The 20,432-nt window shown below is 42.2% G+C and overlaps 1 protein-coding gene across 1 annotated transcript in view; it reads left to right on the plus strand.

The window, feature by feature from the left end:
* ubap1lb (ubiquitin associated protein 1-like b) overlaps window positions 1-12,339 on the plus strand; it is a 49,012-nt gene extending 36,673 nt beyond the window's left edge. Inside the window, exons 6-7 of the mRNA XM_080214225.1 lie at window positions 3,700-3,801; window positions 6,556-12,339. Coding sequence (XP_080070351.1) covers window positions 3,700-3,801; window positions 6,556-6,690 — 237 coding nt within the window. The 3' untranslated portion in view covers window positions 6,691-12,339. The remainder of the gene's footprint in view (window positions 1-3,699; window positions 3,802-6,555) is intronic.
* Window positions 12,340-20,432: the final 8,093 nt, after the last annotated feature.

A 20,432-nucleotide genomic window follows, 5' to 3' on the forward strand; every position in this document is an offset into this window, starting at 1 on the left:
TCAGGTAGAGATCTAATTGCTCGACTATTAATCAAAACACTCAGCTACACCAACAACCTGATGAAGGGGCAACACTCCAAAAGCTCGTGTTTACCAAATAAACCTGTTCGACTTTAACCTGGTGTTGTGAGACTACTTACTGTACCTAACCCAGTCCAATGCCAGCAACTTCACATCATCACTCAGCTAATGGTCCGGAGATCCGAGTTCAAATCCCACCACAGCAGCTGGTGAAATTTGAATTTAGTTACGGCAAAAATCTGGAATTAAATATCTACTGGTGACCATGAAATCATTGCCGATTGTCAGAAAAACTCATCTGGTTCACTAATGTCCTTCAGGGAAGGAAATCTGCTGTTCATACCTGGTCAGGCCTACATGTGACTCCAGAACTATAGCAATATGGTTAACTGTCATCTGCCCTCAGGCAACTAGGGATGGGCAATAAATGTTGGCCAGCCAGCGACGCCCATGTCCCATGAATGAATAAAAAAGAATTTGTAGCTTTGACCAATTTTCAGACTTTTGCACTTAACCAAGACTTCACAGACAAGACTTTTCAAATTGGTAACGATAAAAGTTAGCCGAAACATTTTTCATTTTACTTTTGTTTTCAAAGCTAATGATGACCTAAACAGAAACTTAGAGGTCAGCATTCTTCCCTTCCTGACGAGCTGTATCGATCTCGTACAGCGTGTAACCTTTCACACAGCTGAATAGTGGAGGAGTCCACACAGCCATTAACACTTAGGTGCTGATTAAGGAGAGGGTCCATATATTTGGACAGCTAGTAACCATCCTGAATAAAAATTGGCTCAACACTTTATATCATGAATAACACTGACCTTGCTGAATAACCCAAGTCTCTATATTGACACAGTGGGTAACACTTACCTGCTGCATAAAGTTTATTTATTAGTGTCACGAGTATGCTTTCATTAACACTGCAATGCAGTTACTGTGAAAGTCCCCTAGTCACCACCCTCCAGCACCTGTTTGGGTACACTGAGGGAGAATTTAGCATGGCCAATACACCTAACCAGCACGTCTTTCTGACTGAGGGAGGAAACCCATGCAGACATAGGGAGAATGTGCAGACTCCACACAGACAGTGACCCAAGTTGGGAATCAAACTTGGGCCTCTGGCGCTGTGAGGTAGCGGTGCTCAACACTATGCCACCCACAATGGCTGTGCAAAATTATACTGTGAGTGACACTTGCCCTGATCATTAAGCAGGATCTATATTTTTATAAATATATAGTGTAATCTTTATTAGAATTCCAATCTAACTTGTAAGTCTCACTTTGATAAACATCATCGTGTTAGAAAAAGGCCTCCAGTACTTGTCGATGGAATACATGTTTGAGATTCAAATCATTAGAAAGCTATTCTAAATGTTCTTTCAGTGTGTTTTGTGTTAATTGTGACTCAATACTTTGGACATTTGCTTCTGAATTATAAGGTCCTGAGTTCAACACCTATTCCAGTACTTCAGCACAATAATCTAGGCTGGCATTACAGTGCTGATGGAGTGCTGCACTGGAAGAGGTGCTGTCTTCAGGACAAGATGTTAAAGTAAATCCCTTGTCCACCTACTTATCCTAAAATGTCATTTTGAAGAAGAGCAGGGGAGCTTAGTTTGAGAGGAGGTGATGTTATTATCACTAGGCTATTAATTCAGAAACTCAGCTAATCTTCTGGGGACCTGGGTTCGAATCCCGCCACGGAGATGGTGGAATTTGAATTCAATAAAAAAAAATGGAATTAAGGATCTACTACCGACCGTGAAACCATTGTCGGATAAACCTATCTGGAACACTTTAGGGAAGGAAATCTGCTGTCCTGCCTTTGTCTGGCTTACAAGTGACTCCAGATCTGGAGAAATGTGGTTGACTCTCAGCTGGTCTAGCAAGACACTCAGATGTATTAGCAATTCAAGACGGCAGCTCACCAGCACCACCAAGGGCAACAAGTGGTGGACAATCATAGAATCATAGAACCCCACAGTGCAGAAAGAGGCCCTTTGGCCCATCGAGTCTGCACCGAACACAATCCCACCCAGGCCCTATCCCCATATCCCAACATGTTATACCCACTAATCCTTAACCTACACGTCCCTGGACACTAAGGGGCAATCTCTTAGCATAGCCAATCAACCTAACCCGCACATCTTTGGACTGTGAGAGGAAACCGGAGCACCCGGAGGAAACCCATGTAATAAAGCCGGCCAGCCAGCGACACCCATGTCCCATGAATGAATAAAAAGAGTTACGCCAAAGCAAAATACTGTGGGCGCTGGAATCTGAAACAAAAACAGAAAATGCTGGAAAGTGTCAGCAGGTCTGACAGCATCCGTGGAGAGAGAATACAGCTAACATTTCAACCTTGAAACATTGACTCTATTCTGTCTCCACAGATGCTGTCAGACCTGCTGAGACTTTCCAGCATTTTCTGTTTGTGTTAGGGAGTAATCCTTGTGTCCTTTTCAATCAACATCACAAAAAGAGAATTATCTGCTTGTTATCGCATTGCTGAGCACAGTTCAGTTGCTGTGTTTCCTACATCCCGTCAGTGATTACACTTCAGAAGCACTTTGCTGGTTAAAAGATGCTTTGGCCATGAAAAGTGCTAAATATATACAACTCTCTAATTTTGTCTTTGCATACTGTAATTTTTGTTGAAGTTGTGTAAAGGCAAGGTGTTTCACTGAGGATTTTGTAACAATATTGAACGATTACCTGAATAAATAATTTATGTTAATTGATTTCATTTTGATTTGATTTGATTTAATATTGTCATATAAAAAAGCCTATTTATTAGTGCCCCAAGTAGGCTTACATTAACGCTGCAATGAAGTTACTGTGAAAATCCCCTAGTCACCACACTCTGGTGCCTGTTCGGGTACACTGAAGGAGAATTTAACTTGGCCGATGCACCTAGCTGGCACGTCTTTCGAACTGTGGAAGGAAACATGCATTAGCATGAAGTGAAAAGTATTGTTTCTTATGTGCTATAGAGACAAAGCATCCCATAGAAGCAAAGGAGAGGGTGCAGAATGTAGGTGCAGAATTGTTTTAACTCAAAAAAGTATTGGAATAACTAAACAAAAACAAGTGTCAGATAAATAGAATTTGGTTTTGTAATTTAAGCAAACATTAACTTGTTTCCTATTCCTTTCTGATTATTCACCTGTAAATGAAAAGCAATTAGAAAAATGCCTGAAATAAATTGAAAAACAAATGGGATAGATTGGACTGACCATGATGATGGGTGGCGCAGTGGTTGTCACTGCTGCCTCACGGTGCCAAGGACTCAGGTTCGATACCGGCCTTGGGTTACTGTGTGCGTGGGTTTCCTCCAAATACTCCGGTTTCCTCTCACAGTCTAAAGACCTGCAGGTTAGGTTGATTGGCCATGCTAAATTGACCCTAATGTCAGGGCATTAGCAGGGTAAATATGTGGGGTTACGGGAATAGGGTCTGGGTGGGATTGTGGTCAGTGCAGACTCAATGGGCTGAATGGCCTCCTTCTGCACTGTAGGGATTCTAGGATGCATTTTTGTAACTGTAATCAAATAGCACCAGTCACTAATGTTCATGATGTTTCTGTAGTGAGATGTTTGCAGTTTGGTATGGAAATGTTAGGGGTAATTTTCTGTGATGCTTTCATTCTTTAATTGTCAAACGTTTCTATGCCAGATTCTCAAGTACCTGAGTGCCTGGGACCGTCTCCGTAAGGAGGGCTACAAGGAGAGACTCGTGGAAGAAGCCATGGAGATCTTTCAGAATTCCGAGGAAAAGGTCTGTAATGACCTTTCATCTTCAAAGTTTCCTTTTTTTTCCTTATTCTGTCCTACAGATACCATATTTAAAAATATCAATTATCTAGTCTATTATCCATATTCCATTGAATAATCTAATCTAGAAGTTTCTGTTGGCAATAAAAGTAACCAACGTTTATATGACAGTTTATTGGAGGTTGAGGAAGTTCTGACTGGTTTTATAACCAATGGATTGCTTTTGAAGTATAGTCATCAGGCAAATGTTGCAACCAATTTGCACACAGCAAGATCCCAAAAAGCAAACAAATGAATGGCCAGATCAATTTGTTCCTATGACCATTCTTCAGAAATAAATAAAGGGAACATAGGAATTAGGAGCAGAAGTAGGCAAATTGAACCCTTTGAGCCTGCTCCAATATTCAATCAGATCACAGTAAGAAGTCTCACAACATCAGGTTAAATTCCAACAGGTTTATTTGAAATCACAAACGACTCACTTGATGAAGGAGCATCGCTCTGAAAGTGTGTGATTCCCAATAAACCTGTTGGACTTTAACCTGGTGTTTAACCTGGTGTTGTGAAACTTCTTAATGTACCCATCCCAGTCTAACACTGGCATCTCCACATCATGGCAATCAGATCATGGCTAATCTCTCCCTGGTCTCAAATCCACCTCCCTACCTGTTCCCCATATCCTTTTCTTTTATCAGAAATATATCTATCTCCTCTGGAAACCATTCGATGTTTCAGACTCCACTGCGCTCTGGGGCAGCGAGTTCCACAAATTTACCCCCCTCTGCAAGAAGTAGTTCCTCCTCATCTCAGTTCTCAATCTACTGCCTCTCCACCTATCCCTGTGACCTCTTCTTCCAGATTGCCCCATAACAGGAAACATTTTGTCTATATTTACTTTATCAATCCCTTTTAAAATTTTGTATACTTCAATCAATCAGATCCCCTCATCCTTCTAAACTCCACTGAAAGCCCAAGCTGTTTAATCTCTCCTCTTACGCCAACCCTTTCATCCCCAGAATCAATCTGGTGAACCTCCTCTGAACTGCCTTCAATGTCACCACATCCTATTTCAAATAAGGACTCCAAAACTGGACACGATACTCTGATTGGTCCCACCACATCCTGTACCATTGCAACAATATTTCTCTGCTCTTACACTCCAGTCCCTTTGCAATAAATGCCAACATCCCATTGGCTTTTTTTATAACATGCTGCACCTACATACCAGCTTTCTGTGATTCATGAACACAGACACCCAGATCCCTCTGCCCAGATGCATTTGCAAAAACATGTGATTATATATAAGAGGGGGTAAAATAGCTGGAACAGTGAACAAGGAACTGGGAGAGAGCTGCAAACTAAACCAATAATTAGCTGCTTACTTCAAAGGGGTTGACACTGCTACGAAAAGAGCAAACAAAGACATGGACATGTTAAGATTTATCTATTAACATTAGTGGTGATATCTTCTACCCTTCAAGGGAGACTGTGCAGCTGTTGTTTAAGCATGGTGGCACAGTGGTTAGCCCTGCTGCCGCACAACCTGGGTTCAATTCCCGGCTTGGATCATTGCACATTCTCCCTGTATCTGTGTGGGTTTCCTCTGAGTGTTCTGGATTCCTCCCACTGTCCAAAGGTGTATGGGTTAGGTGCATTAGCCATGCTAAATTGCCCCTTTGTGTCCCGAGATGCGTAGGTTAGAGGGATCAGCAGGGTAAATATCTGGGGTTATGGGGATAGGGCCTAGTTGGGATTGTTGTCGGTGCAGATTCAATGGGCTGAATGGCCTCCTTCTGCACTGTAGTGTTTCTACGATTCTATGAACATGCAAACTCCAGACAGACAGTCAGCCAAGGCCCAGAATTGAACCTGGGGTCCCTGGCGCTGTGAGGCAGCAGTGCTAATCACTGGGCCACCATCACTGTACTCTTGATAAAAGCAAATTACTGCAGATACTGGAATCTGAGACCAAAAGACAAAACGCTGGAAAATCTCAGCAGGTCTGGCAGCATCTATAAGGAGAGCAAAGAGCTGACGTTTCGAGTCCAGATGATCCTTTGTCAAAGGGTCAACTCAAAACGTCAGCTCTTTTCTCTCCTTATAGATGCTGCCAGACCTGCTGAGATTTTCCAGCGTTTTCTCATTTGATCACTGTACTCCTGTACTTGTTCCATCATGCTTGCTGTCCCGATCTACCTTAAATAAGTGTTAGGCCTCTGATGTTTAAATTAGACTCTATGAATGTTAATGAATGTCTAATACAATTGTGTAAAATTCTTTTGTTACCTTAATGCTTGGGATGAAGAATAACTGATTAATGCTCGCCTGCTGATATTTGATGTGCTTAAGCAGACAACAGCTGAAAGTTCAGTGTGGGTTCGCAAAATGTGAACAAGCTGGAAATGTTTCAACTGTGATTACTCTGCAGAATTTATAGAGCAAACTTGATTTACTTCTTTCTCACAAAATGCTGGCGAAATTTCATTAACAAAGTTCTTCCTAATGCCAGGGATTGCAGAATTATGTGACCCAAGATCATTAGAAAGCTCCAACCTCTCTGTAAAACCAAGCCTGATGGTTCCCTGCCGTTCCTCCTGTTCTCAGTTTAGATTGTCTGATAGCACCACACTTACTCTTTTGTGTGGATTTTATTATCATATCCTTTAAAGATGCCCAAAACTGATAATCCCGAGATGCTTTTGTTTGCTGCCAAACCTGACTAACTCCTTTTTCCTTTCTTGTGTCCTTCTGTACGCAGGCAATAGAATTCTTGACCTTAATGACACAGTTCGATGAGATGGGTTTTCAGCATGAAGATATTAAGGAGGTTCTTCTGATCCATAACAACCATCAGGAAAAGGCACTGGAGGAGCTGATGACACGTGCCCGATAGTAGACAAAGCTTCTATTCTTACACCTTTTGGTTTTAAAACTGGGCAATTGCATAGTCTAACCCTACCCTTCCTAGATGTGGGATGTGTGTTTGGCTTTAATCATTTATGAAGTCTTAATAAGTGGATTTTGCTTATTGAAAGCACAGTTATAAATCTGTATAAAGTAACAGTAAGAAGTCCAACAGGTTTATTTGGAACCACGAGCTTTTGGAGCGCTGCTCCTTCCTCACCTGAGGACTTTAACCTGGTGTTGTGAGAGTTCTGACTGTGCCCAGCTGGCATCTCCACATCATTTATAAAGTAAAGCCATGTTTCATATATTAGAGAATTTATCCAGTATTTGATACACAGCAGTGCTCCACATCCTGTTCTCTGTTGTTACTCACAAAGTCTCGACAGTGTGGAAGAGGCCATTTGGCCCATCTAGTCTACACCCACTCTCTGACAGACTATCTTTACACAGCTTTGACAAGGGTCATCTGGACTTGAAACGTCAGCTCTTTCCTCTCCTTACAGATGCTGTCAGACCTGCTGAGATGTTCCACTATTTTCTCTATTGGTTTGAGATTCCAGCAGCCACGATAATTAGCTTCTATATTTACCCAGGCCCATGCCCCCGTCTCATTCCCGTAACCCCACACATTTAACATGCATACTGCTCACTTAGGGTGGCCAGTTAGCTCACTAAGCTGGGTAGCTGGCTTGTGATGCTAACAGCCTGGGTTCAGTTCCTGTACTGGCTGAGATTATTCATGGAGGCCCTGTCTCCTGAGGTGTGGCGCACCTCAGGTTAAAATCACCACCAATCTGTCAAAAGGGGCCCTGTGGTCATCTGGAAGTTTGGCAACTTGATCTTTTCTTAGCTTGGAGAATTATCTGGTTCAGTTCATTGGTCTTTGAAGTGTTTATTTGAGAGCGTGTTTAATTCGAGAAAATTGAGGCTGTTCCAAAAACAGCTTATCCAACAACACAAAGGAAGGGTAGGAGTCGAGACGTTGTGGTGAGTGAGAGCTGGATGTTGTCGAGAACTTGTTGAACCTGGTGTGGTGTCGTTACTTGATGTAGGCAAAGGGTAGCATGTAAATAGGAAAAGGTGGGGAGGGGGTGAGAAATAGTACCCTGGAGAACCCATCCTGAAGTATGGGGATGAGGAACCATTGCGGGACATTCTCTGGCTACAAGTGGAAGATAATTGCCTCCTCGCTGGGATTAGAAATAAGGCAGAAACCAGGCCTGGCCTTAAACTGGATTTTATTGCATTGGGTAATGTGGTTCATATTCTTAAGGAACCATAGGTTTCTACAGGACTGTTAGTTCTCCAGGAAAGGTTAAAAGTTTATTTATTAGTCACAAATAAAGCTTATATTAACACTGCAATGAAGTTACTGTGAGATTCCCCTAGTTGCCATACTCTGGCCCTGTTCAGGTACACAGAGGAAGAATTTAGCATGGTCGATCTATCTCACCAGCACGTCTTTCAGAATGTGGGAGGAAACCAGAGCACCTGAGGAAATCCATGCAGACACAGGGAGAACGTGCAAACTCCACACAGACAGTGATCCAAACCAGGAATCGAACCTGGATCCCTGGCACAGGTGCTAACTACTATGGCACCAAGCCGCCCTTCATTCTCCTTACTGATTGGACTGGGTAATTTACAGGATAGATTTAAGAACCCAGAGTTCTTAAAAACAGAAAGAGATTAAAAAAATAATCAGACAGCATCAAATGACAGAGTTGCCAAAAAAGATTGAACAGAGTGTAACATTTAATTTACTGAACCCTGCAGAAAGGGTGACCTTCTGAACTGTACAATTTTTAACGCTAATGACGTCCTAAAGGCCCCTAATTCTTTTGTTCCGTATGGTAGCTGAGCAGCCAGCAACATTAAAGAGTGGATTTGTTTTTTTTTAAAAGTACGCAGATTTCTGAGACTTACTTTGCGATGGTAACAGAGGCAGTGATACTTAACAGCGTTTGTGATGGAGCCGTGGTTATTCTTAGAATGTGATTGCCTCGGAATTCTCTCAAAGCAAATGTTTTGCTGGCGTTGAAATGCCTGCGTTAAAACAAGTGAAATTTGATGAGATGCTAGATTAAAAACTGGACGTATTAAAGCAGCATCTGGTTCCTAACAAGAGGCTGGATTGCAATGGGCACCTGCCCATTAAAAACAAATGATTAGCTAGGAAATAATTACAAGTGCAAAGTCTGAATCCTAATAACGTGGAACATTATAACATTAAAGACTCAGTAAGGCTGACCTGTAGCATGTAATATGTTATTACAATCTGCTACGCTTTAGCTTAATTTCCTTGTCTGAATTGACATTTGATGGACAATTTGATGGAACTATTGAAGAAGAGGGGACTATTTATTTAACTCAACATTTTCTCGCTGCAGGCTAGCCCTGAAACTGCCAACGTGATGCTGGCAATTTCCTTGGGGGTTGGTCTAACTGTGGGTAATGCTGTAAACAAACCCAATCTATTATAGGGTTTCATTATTTCTTCCACTGACCTCAGCGAAAAGGCAACTTGGGCGTGGGAATAAGGGACTGCTCGTTGATATTCTCCATTTACAGCACAGACCAAAGTAAAGTGAATCTTCCCTCAAATTCTAATGAAATGTAATATTGGAACAAGAGTGAGGTGCAGTTAAAGGCCATTCAGCCCTTTGAGCCTACCCTGCCTTTCAATGCAAACATGGCTGATCTTCTACTTAATTCCATTTCCCTACACTATCCTCATATCCCATAATTCCCTTAATGTCCAAAAAAATCTATCGACTGCTGGTCTTGAATATACTCAACAAGTGAGCATCTCTTTGAGGAGAAAGTTCCAAAGATCCGCAACCCTTTGAGGGAAGATAGTTCTCCTCAGCCCTAAGAGTCCAAACTCTTATTCTGAGACTGCTATTCTTTAGTCCTTGACTCGTAAATTGGCAAAACATCCTCTAGCATCTACCCTGCCAAGCACTGTAAGAATTATGGGGGCAATCTTACCAAAAATATCCTGAGTGCCAAACAAGTATGAAAATGAGAGAAATTCACGCCGAATTTTGGTCAATTTAAAAGTCAAGTTTTATCACACTCCAGAAAAGAAACTTCACAAACTTGAAATTTGCCCGTAGGGGGAGTAGACAGGGCCTAAATCACCCAAAATCCGGCTGATAGCAGCAGAGAGCACCATTGCATGTGTGTAGGTTTCGGTGCTCCGAGAGCAGCAGAGACCTGTCAATGCTTCTGCTGCTGTTATCAGCTGCCCTTCTGGCCCAGCAGTCCCACCACTCCCTGCTATCATGCGTCCCTGCTCAGAACAACTACGAGACCCCACCCCCCCACGAATATGTGACTACATATCGACTAGACCCAACATTTACACTGCACTGTTACAGTTTTGCCTGTAAATCTTTGACCCCAGTTTATCTCTGCTCAGATCTGCCCTGACCCACTGAAACGGGCCCTCTTCTGCATTGTTTCTTGCTTCTTAACTACTTTTAAAAATTCATTCATGGGACACGTGCTCAGACTAATGAGAGGGAACCTCATAGAGACTTATAAAATTCTAACAGGACTTAGGTTGGATGCAGGAAGGAAGTTCCTGATGGTGGGGGAGTCCAGAACCAGGGGGTCACAGTCTGAGGATACAGATAGGCCATTTAAGATGGAGATGAGGAGACATTTCCTCACCCAAAGAGCAGTGACCCTGTGGAATTCATTACCACAGGAAGTAGTTGATGCCAAAACATTGAATGTATTGAAGATATGGCTGGATATAGCACCTGGGGCAAATGGGATCAAAGGTTATGGGGAGAGAGCAGGATTAGGCTATTGATTGGATGATCAGCCATGATCGTGATGAATGGCGGAGCAGGCTTGAGGGTTGAGTGGCCTTCTCCTGCTCCTATCTTCTATGTTTCTATTTGTGCTGCTCATTCCTAGTTGTCCTTGGAGGGCAGTTGAGAGTCAACCACATTTCAGTGGCTCTGGAGTCACATGTAGGCCAGACCAGGTAAGGATGGCAGATTTCCTTCCCTAAAGGACCATTGGTAAACTAAATGGGTTTTTTGCACAATCGACAATTGTTTTATGGTCATCAGTAGATTCTTAATTCCAGATTTTTAAAAATTGAATTCAAATTCCACCGTCTGCCGTGGCAGAATTTGAACCCAGGCCTCCAGAACTCTAGGAGATTATCACAGTAACTTCATTGCCGTGTTAATGTAAGCCTACTTGTGAGACTAATAAATACACTTAAACATAAGTCGAGTTTCTGGATTAATAGTGTAGCGATAATACAATTAAGCCATCGCCTCCCCCATAGTCAACCTAAAGCTTGGGATGTGTGATGACTGTTCCCTAATGTTCCGATATTATTTACTGAACTTACCGTCCTATTTTCTACATGAGAGGTGGGAATGCGCACTTACTTTCTCAGAAGCAGTACGTCTTGGACATGTTAGAGGTTGTGTTCATGAAATTAGGCTCTTCAGAAACAAGCAGGTTGTTAGCAGTTGACACATTTGTACAAATCATAGGATCCCTGCAATGCAGAAAGAGGCCATTCAGCCCATCAAGTCTGCACCAACCAGAATCCCACCTAGGCCCTATTCCCATAATCCTGCATATTTACCTTGCTAATCCCTTGACACTAAGGGGCAATTTGGCATGGCCAATCCAACTAGCCTGCACATCTTTAGAGTATGGGAGGAAACTGAAGCACCCAGGGGAAACCCATACAGACATGGGGAGAACGTGCAAACTCCACACAGACAGTGACCTGAGGCTGAAATTAAACCCAAGTCCCTGGCACTATGAGGCAGCAGTGCTAACCACTGTGTCACTTTTGTTTTAATGAAGAAAACATTTTATGTGTTCTTCACATTGTGGAACAAAGAAACCAGATGGAGAACACATTTATTCTTGTGCAATTACAAATTAAAAATTAGTAATACAAACATTTAAAAGTATGAAATATTAATGAATTATTATACTTTCAAATCAAACTTTACATTGTGCCCCTAAAATGTACAGTTGAATAAGAATTACAAATTACACAAATTCCTTTGATATTTATGTGAAGCGACATGAATCCATACATTTTAAAAGGAATGTGTGACTACAAGTTAATATTCCAGGCAGCGCTGGAGGTTCATTTCTTTTTTCTGGTCTATTAGACCTGTTCAGTTTTTATCTGATGTACATTCCATACTAAGTGTTTCAAATGTGTTTATCATGCACTGTTATGCATTAGCTTGTCTCTCTTTACAATCTGCTTGTATAACTGTTTATAGCGACTCATGAACTTAAGTTCACCATGTAAATTTATTTTAATACTTCCTCGGTCTGGCAATTGACACTGTCCAATGTTAAATATGTTGACTAGAAAGTGTGCGCCATAGCCTTACACTTTTGGACTTCTCAACAGAAAGAAAACAAATGTGTCAACTGAAATAAAGACTGTTCTAAAATAAATTGTGATCTGTCATTACTTCTTATCTTTGGAATGAATGAAGAGTGGCATCATGGTACAGTGGTTACAGTGGTTAGCACCTGTGTCACAGCACCAGGGACCTTGACTTGGGGCACTGTCTGTGCAGAGTTTGCATGTTCTCTCCATGTCTGCATGGGTTTCCTCCCACAGCCCAAAGATGTGCGGGTTAGGTGGATTGGTCATGCTAAATTGCCCCTTAGTGTCAGGGGCAACTAGGTAGGGTAAATGCATGGGGTCATGGAGATAGGGCCTGGGTGGGATTATGGTTGGTGCAGACTTGATGGGCTGAATAGCCTCCTTCTGTAATGTAGGGGTTCTATGGTTCTAACGGATCTTTGATTGAAGTTGTAAACTGATCTGTCGTAAAGATAAATATGGTCTTATTTTGGACAGGGCTGTTATGTGGACTGGATAGTGGTCCTCACGGGGTGGGGGTGGGAGTGGGGGAGGGGCAAACCAGCCAGTGCCCACATTTCTACTTGTTGCCCAGTGAACCTTCTTGGGACGTGTAAAGCTCGGCCATGGCATCCCTCGGAGAATATGCTGACCCAGATCTTCACCAGGATCCAACAGAGCTCCTGATACCCCCACTACCAAACTCTAGAAAGCCTTCAGAGCAGGAAGGAATCCAAATGGAGGAAATGGAGAATAATCTTCTGTAAATAAGTGTTCAATCTCTGAGAACTGATGTGTCCTCCTCAAGAACGTCTCCACAGTCAGGGGACAGGGAATACAAATCTTTATTCCAGCGACTCATTCCACACTCCAAACATTGACTACCCAACCAGCTCATCCCACATCTCGGGTCACATGACCCATTCTCTTAAAGATGCTATGCCACAATATACATAACAACAAGGACATAATTTTACAATCAAAGTGGCCCGTTTAGGTACTTTATTCCAGCTGTGAGCCTGACAATACAAAAGGAGTCTTTCATTGAAATATGGATCTCAGATAAATGAAGGTGTACCTTTGTCACGCTGGTTCTGTTAGTTTTAACAGTCCTCTTCTATCATATTAAAAGCACAAGGAAAGGAGAGAAATGATCTGAGTGCATTGTTTATTCTGGGCTTGTATATACCTTTCATCTTAAAGCTTTAAAAATCAAATATTTCCAAAGGATAATTGGGACATTTGCATTTATTGCATAAAATATTGTACAGGCACTTTGTAATATCAATGATTAAGGTGCTGTGTAAACTGTACATAGTCTATTTTATGTAGATATAACATTATTGGGCAGTGTATAATCTGAACCCTTCAAACCTGTAGATTTGACTTTGCAAGAATTTGGCAGACATTAGCCTTGGTTTTGCCGAGATGAGATTTATAAATTGTTGACAGACTTGAGATTTTCTGTTGCATGTTCGAGAAAAGTTGTTTTAGAAAACCGGGAACCTTGTTCTGTGTGGAAAGACAAGCTTCAAATAGAGAGTAAGATGCATTGGAATCAAAGCCCATCTGTTTCCATATGTCCAGGAGGCAGAGTTCAAACACTCTCTCTCTCCAATATTAATGGCTGCAGTTTCTCACATGCAGTGCGATCCCCAGGATGAAAATACTCTGGGAACTTTATGACAAATTCCCTCAACGTTGTATTGTGAAAGTGCCAACAATTCCCTGGCTAATTGGATGCAGATACATTCACTAATGGCAGGATGCAGTGCTTTTGGGGAAAATGCTTTAACCCTCACTGCACTGAGTGAATACTTTGATTTGATTTATTATTGTTATATATATAGGGATACAGTGAAAAGTTTTGTTTCTTGCATGCTATAGAAACATAGAAAATAGGAGCAGGAGGAGGCCATTCAGCCCTTTGAGCTTGTTCCTCCATTCATCACAATCATGGCTGATCATCCAACTCAATAGCCTAATTTTGCTTTTTCCCCATAACCTTTGATCCCATTCACCCCAAGTGCTACATCCAGCTGCCTCTTGAATACACTCAATGTTTTGGCATCAACTACTTCCTGTGCTAATGAACTCCACAGGCTCATCACTCTTTGGGTGAAGAAATGTCTCCTCACCTTCTTCTAAATAGTCTACCCTGAATCCTCAGACTGTGACCCCCTGGTTCTGGACTCCCTCCACCATCGGGAACATCCTTCCTGCATCTACCCTGTCTAGTCCTGTTAGAATTTTATAAATCTCTGTTAGATTCCCCCCTCATTCATCTGAACTCCAGCGCAAACAATCCTAACCTAGTCAATCTTTCTCATACATCAGTCCCTATGCAGGCAAACCATACCGTTCATAGAGTACATGGAAGGCAAGGAGAGGAGAGAGTGCAGAGTATCACGTTGCAGTTGCAGATAGGGTATTGAGAAAGATCAGCTTAATATACGGTAGGTCCATGCAAAAGTCTGAATACAGCAGGGAAGACGCTGTTCTTGAGTCGGTTGGTATGTGACCTCAGACTTTTGTATCTTTTTCCTGACAGAAGAAGGTCAAATCTGCTCTGTCATATAGAATGCAGCCTGCCCGATGCTGGATCAGCAATCACTTCATATTGTAGAACTCCTACTGTGACAAAGAGCTAGGAACTCTTTAATTACACAGATGTGACCTTTTACCATAGAATCATAGAATCCTTACAAGTACAGGAGGAGACCATTCAGCCCATCTAATCTGTACCAACTCTCTGAAAACACATCTTACCCAGGTCCTACTCCCTGCTCTATCCCCATAACATTATAATCCATCTAAGTGACTTGTTGAATGTGCTGCGATTCTGTACAATTACAGCGTTTAGCCTTTGCCCTGTTAAATAATCAGGAACTCTATTCTATAAGATTACCCACGAGTAATCCCTAATGTGCTGGATAAACAGGACCATTTTGCAGTCACAGTGAATAGCCCACTTTTGCAAATCTTTGTGATTATCTGTACTGGGATTTGCTGGGACCAAACAGTGGAAAATTGTTGCAATTTTAGCCTCCATTGTTGCCATCAAGTACTCCGAGGTCAGGTATAAAATGGCTAGGCTCATCGCTTTGGGAAAATCACCCTCCACGCTCATCCAACAGTGAGCAGCAACTCAAAGGGCACGCACATTTCACACATTAACAATCTGTGTAATCTCTTTAAATCATGCTGCAAGATTATTGAAAAAAATGTTGGAATCCTTGGCCTGTGGTGATGGGCCAGTTGTATGAAGCATCATGTTACCCAGCTCTGGCTGATGTGCAACAGTTGTGTATGAATATAATATGCGGTCTTCTTCAAATGATGCCATGCAAGCAAATCAATTGAGTGTTGGGATGTGAGCACCGTTTGCATGGAACATGCTACTGAGAGATCCCAGCCTAGAGATTAGATTGGGTTTGTATTGGGGCAAGATTGTGGAGCTGTGAGTGCTACATGCGTCTAATAAAGCAGCCAAATATTTCAGAGAGCTTTTTCACAGAGTAGCACATCTGGCTTCCCAGAAAACATGTGGGAACAGTTACTTCAAAGATTTTTGCCACTGATATCTCACTTTGAAGGTTAAAAATCAAAAAGCTTCACATCACACCAGCCTGTGGAACCGGTGGAGCTAGTTATTCGCTTAAAGACCATTTTAAGCTATACATAGGTTGTCAGTAGCAATAATGGAAGACAAAAGCACCTTGTAAAAGATACATTATCTGACAGCACGGCTCAACTGGCTGTCAGTATCAATATGGGGAACTGGAGTTATGTCCCAAAGGCTCTATTCCTCGGGCTATTCGCAAATAATATCAGAGTATTAAAGGAAGGGGAAGGGAGTGAGATCTGTGCAGCTAGGATCTTCCACTAAATGTGAATTAAAATGGAAAAGAAACGGTATTTAGATAACAGAATTTCAAGAAGCCATAAATCCAGAAAGGAACTGTCAAAAAAATTACACCGGATTTTATTTCTAACCCCATAAATCAAAGTAACTGGCCAAAGAGAAACCAAAGTATGTTGGATAGCTATTAGTGCCATTATTGGCAATTATGGTAATGGATACGCTGCATGTTTGAGTTGGTCCTGAAGATATTTAACAAAGTGTTCTTTTACGCAACTCCAAATTAAAATGGAAACAGTTATGTTTTCAATTAGAAGTAACTGCAACCATAGAAACTAGAATTCCACCCCGTCTCACATACACATATACATAGCCACATCGTCAGTACTCTTGAATTTATGGTTTGCCATAATTCAACTTCTGCAGAATTGGTGCCGATAAAGATTACAGTCGGGCTGGCTGTGTCTCAGTGCTATTATATTATTGGCTCCAACAGCAAACATTCAGCGAACGCCATTTATCAGCAGAGGCAGGATTCATATCTGTTAACGTCACCCAGTTCTGGAAATGTGCATTTGGTTTATGGAAACATGTGCAGGAGATGGAGATAAAAAGAAACATTTTCTTTTTTTATGCAACACACAAAGTGTTAAGTATTGTTCTTTACAAACATCCTTCGAACCGTCAGAATAAGGTTCAATGTTTGAAATGAAGTCCGATCGAACATTCTATCATTTAATGTGTTTCCAACGAAGAGTTGTCATGAGATGATTTAAAGTTGGAATGAGCACAAATCCTGGCATCGAGTGACATGTCAGATGCCAACCTGAGCAACTTCTCCCTAAATGTTATTACAACCCTCAAGAATCTGCCTATTCTTCTTTTCTCCCCAGTGTTCATCCTGCCACAAGTGTTCTCCCCTTATCCTAGTTCAGAATGAAGCTCTCCCTTCCCTTTGTAAGTTCTGACATTCTCCCTTACATTTCCCCCTCAGTTAACACTCCTTTAAAAATCCATTTATGAGATGTGGGCATTGCTGGCCAGGCTAACGTTTATTGCCCATTCCTAGTTACCCTTCAGAAAGTGGTAATGAGCTGCCTTATTGAACTGCTGCAGTTCCAGAGGTGTAGGTACACCCAGAGTGCTGTTAGGGAGGGAATCCCAGGATTTAGACACAGCTATAGTTGAAAGAACTGGTGATATATTTCCAAGCCAAGATGGTGAGTGACTTGGAGGGAAACTTCCAGTTGGTGATGTTCCCATATGTCTGCTGCCCTTGTCCATTTAGATGGTAGTGGTCATGGGTTTCAAAGGTGCTGTCAAAGGATTTTTGGTGAGATCCTGCTGTGCATCTTATAGATGGTACACACTGCTCAGTGATTGAGGGAGTGAATGTTTGTGGATGGGGGGGCCAATCAAGTGGGTTGCTTTGTCCTGAATGGTTTTGAGTTTCTTGAATGTTATGGAGTTACATCCATCCAGGAAAATGGAAAGTATTCCATCACACTCCTGACTTGTACCTTGCAGATGGTAGACAGGCTTTGGGGAGTCAGGAGGCAAGTTTCTTGACACAGAATTCCTAGTCTCTGATCTGTTCTTGTCGCCACTGTGCTTATGTGGCGAGTCCACTTCAGTTTCTAGTCAATGGTAACCCCCAAGATGTTGATAATTGGGGATTCAGTGATGGTAATGCCATTGAGTGTCAAGGGGCAATGGCTAGATTCTCTCATGTTGGAGATGGTCAGTGCCTGGTACTTGGGTGATGTGAATGGTGCAGTGTGTATCGGGGGACTTGTATAGACCCAGACTGTTTATAATACAGCCAGTTCTGGCAGATGTTGTTCTGGCCAATTCATTACTGCTTATGAACATAGTGGGAGAGGTAGGCATTGCTATCATGGAGATGGGATGAATCAACGCCAGCACTGAGAGATTTGGTCATCTTTGCAATCCTGGGGGCAGGTTTACAGGTGAGGGAACAGATCTGGGGGCAGGACAATGCTATTCATGACCTTTGTGGCAAATCTTTTCCAAAATGGTTAGATTCAGGGTCCAGACTAGCAGGTCTGTCATTCGTGGTGACAACATCTTCAACATTAATCCAATTAGTCATTAGTATGTATATTTAAGATTACTCTTGTGTGATAGAGGGTGAACCTTGAGGGCCACATGATCGGACCAGATGCTATGAAGAGGCCATGTGGAAAGCTGAGCCAATTGGGAGAAAGGGAAGGCATTTTGGGTCAGGGAGGAACCTCAGTTGATTTGATTTGATTTGTCACATGTATTAGTATATAGTGAAAAGTATTGTTTCTAGCGTGTTATACAGACAAAGCATACAGTTCATAGAGAAGGAAACGAGAAAGTGCAGAATGTAGTGTTACAGTCATAGCTAGGGTGTAGAAAAAGATCAACTTAATGCAAGGTAGGTCCATTCAAAAGTCTGATGGCAGCAGGGAAGAAGCTGTTCTTGAGTCGATTGGTATGTGACTTCAGACTTTTTCCCAACAGAAAGTGGAAGAGAGAATGTCAGGGGTGCGTGGGGGTCCTTAATTATGCTGGCTGCTTTTCCAAGTCAGTGGGAAGTGCAGACAGAGTCAATGGATGGTAGGCTGGTTTGCGTGATGGATTGAACCAGGGGGGCGAAGAGAGTAGCTATGTATTGCAGTCCTGTCAGACCCTTGTTTGTCCAAATATATGAATATTGTGGCTAATCAATTAATTATTACTTGAAGCTGCAACGAGCTGCCTTCAAAGTGATTACACCTTACATTTTACTTCAAAAGGCAACAGTGATGACTATTTCCAAATTTCCTTCATTTTTTGGAATAGGATTACTATCTTTTTTATTTGTTCATGGGACATGGGTCTCTCTAGTTGGGCCGGCATTTATTGTCCATCCCTAGTTGCCCTTGAACTGAGTGCCTTGTGAGGACATTTCAGAGGGCAGTTGAGAGTCACCCACATTGCTGTGGCTCTGGAGTCACACATCGGCCAGGCCAGGTAAAGATGGCAGATTTCCTTCCCTAAAGGTCATTAGTAAACCAGATGGGTTTTTCTGAAAATCAGCAATGGTTTCACGGTCATCAGTAGATTCTTAATTCCAGATATTTTTTATTGAATTGAAATGCAACCATTGCCTGTAGCAGGATTCGAACCCAGGACCAAGAACATTAGCTGAGTTTCTGGATTAATTTCAGCTCAAAGTCAGAAAGAAATTGTACATTGAAGACCTGAGCGGACTGATCTGAACAATAAGAAAGCAAAGGCCATACGTGGATCCAATCACTGAGAGCCTTTATAGACAAGGGACATAAAGACCCAGACTGCAGGCCCAAAGCCTCCTCTCAATTACTGCTACAGCCTTAGCAGTATGTGCTAAAATGTATGTCGCCCATTGTAGTCAATCTTTTTGGCTATAACTAATTAAACTAACTCAAAATAACTGAGGGATAACTCGAAAAAAGACAGCTCGCAAAAGGAAGGAAATCGCCCAAAACAAAAAAAGAGGAAAGGAAGCTTAAAACATCAAATTAAAATGCGATTAAAGGGATCAATAATACACGCCAGCCCCTGCAGTGCCTAGTGGGTAGTGATTTGATTTGATTTGATTTATTATTGGCACATGTATTATCATACAGTGAAAAGTATTGTTTCTTGCACACTATATAAACAAAACATACTGTTCGTAGAGAAGGGAAGAGAGTGCAGAATGTGGTGTTACAGTCATAGCTAGGGTATAGAAAAAGATCAACTTAATGTGAGGTAGGTCCATTCAAAAGTCTGACAGCAGCAGGGGAGAAGCTGTTCTTGAGTCGGTTGGTATTTGACCTCAGACTTTTGTCTCTTTTTCCCGATGGAAGAAGGTGGAAGAGAGAATGTCTGGGCTGCGTAGGGTCTCGATGCCCTCGGGCACTGCACTCTTCCTCTCCAGGTACACCCAGCCGCAAATGTAGCTGCGGTAGGGGGAAGACAGTCGGGTCGGATGACCCCCTCGGTTGCCCGCTGCCTGGACCTGTTGATGGCAAGTTTTGCCAGGTCCAGAAGCAGGTTAACGAGGAGAGCCTCCACCTTCCCCACCCCTCTTTGTGCTGAATGTCCGTGGATCAGGAGTGTGGGACTGAATGCAAACAAAACATCAATAAACGGTTTTTGAGAAAACTAAAAAGGTTGTGCAGTCTTAAACATTTAACATAGGCATAGTCCACGGACTCTGCAAGAGTGCAAAAAGGGCACGTCTCTTGGGAGCCCGTGAAAAGGTGCAACCTATGATTGTACGGTAATGATTGGAGTCAAAGCCAAAATCTATCTCTTCTAATGGAGAGGCAGCTCGACTTGCTGGCTGTGATTTTCTAAGGGCAGGAGTGGGGCGCAGTGACAGGAAACATGGGATAGTAAGTGAAGCCACTGGTCTAACCGAATGGTCCCAATGCTGCCAAAATCAACAGGCCTTTTCAATCAACTTTGAAATGAGAAACATGTCTTGTTG

The sequence above is a fragment of the Carcharhinus amblyrhynchos genome, chromosome 28 (genome assembly GCF_965287045.1).
Source record: "Carcharhinus amblyrhynchos chromosome 28, sCarAmb.v2.hapA, whole genome shotgun sequence".
Taxonomy (NCBI): domain Eukaryota; kingdom Metazoa; phylum Chordata; class Chondrichthyes; order Carcharhiniformes; family Carcharhinidae; genus Carcharhinus; species Carcharhinus amblyrhynchos.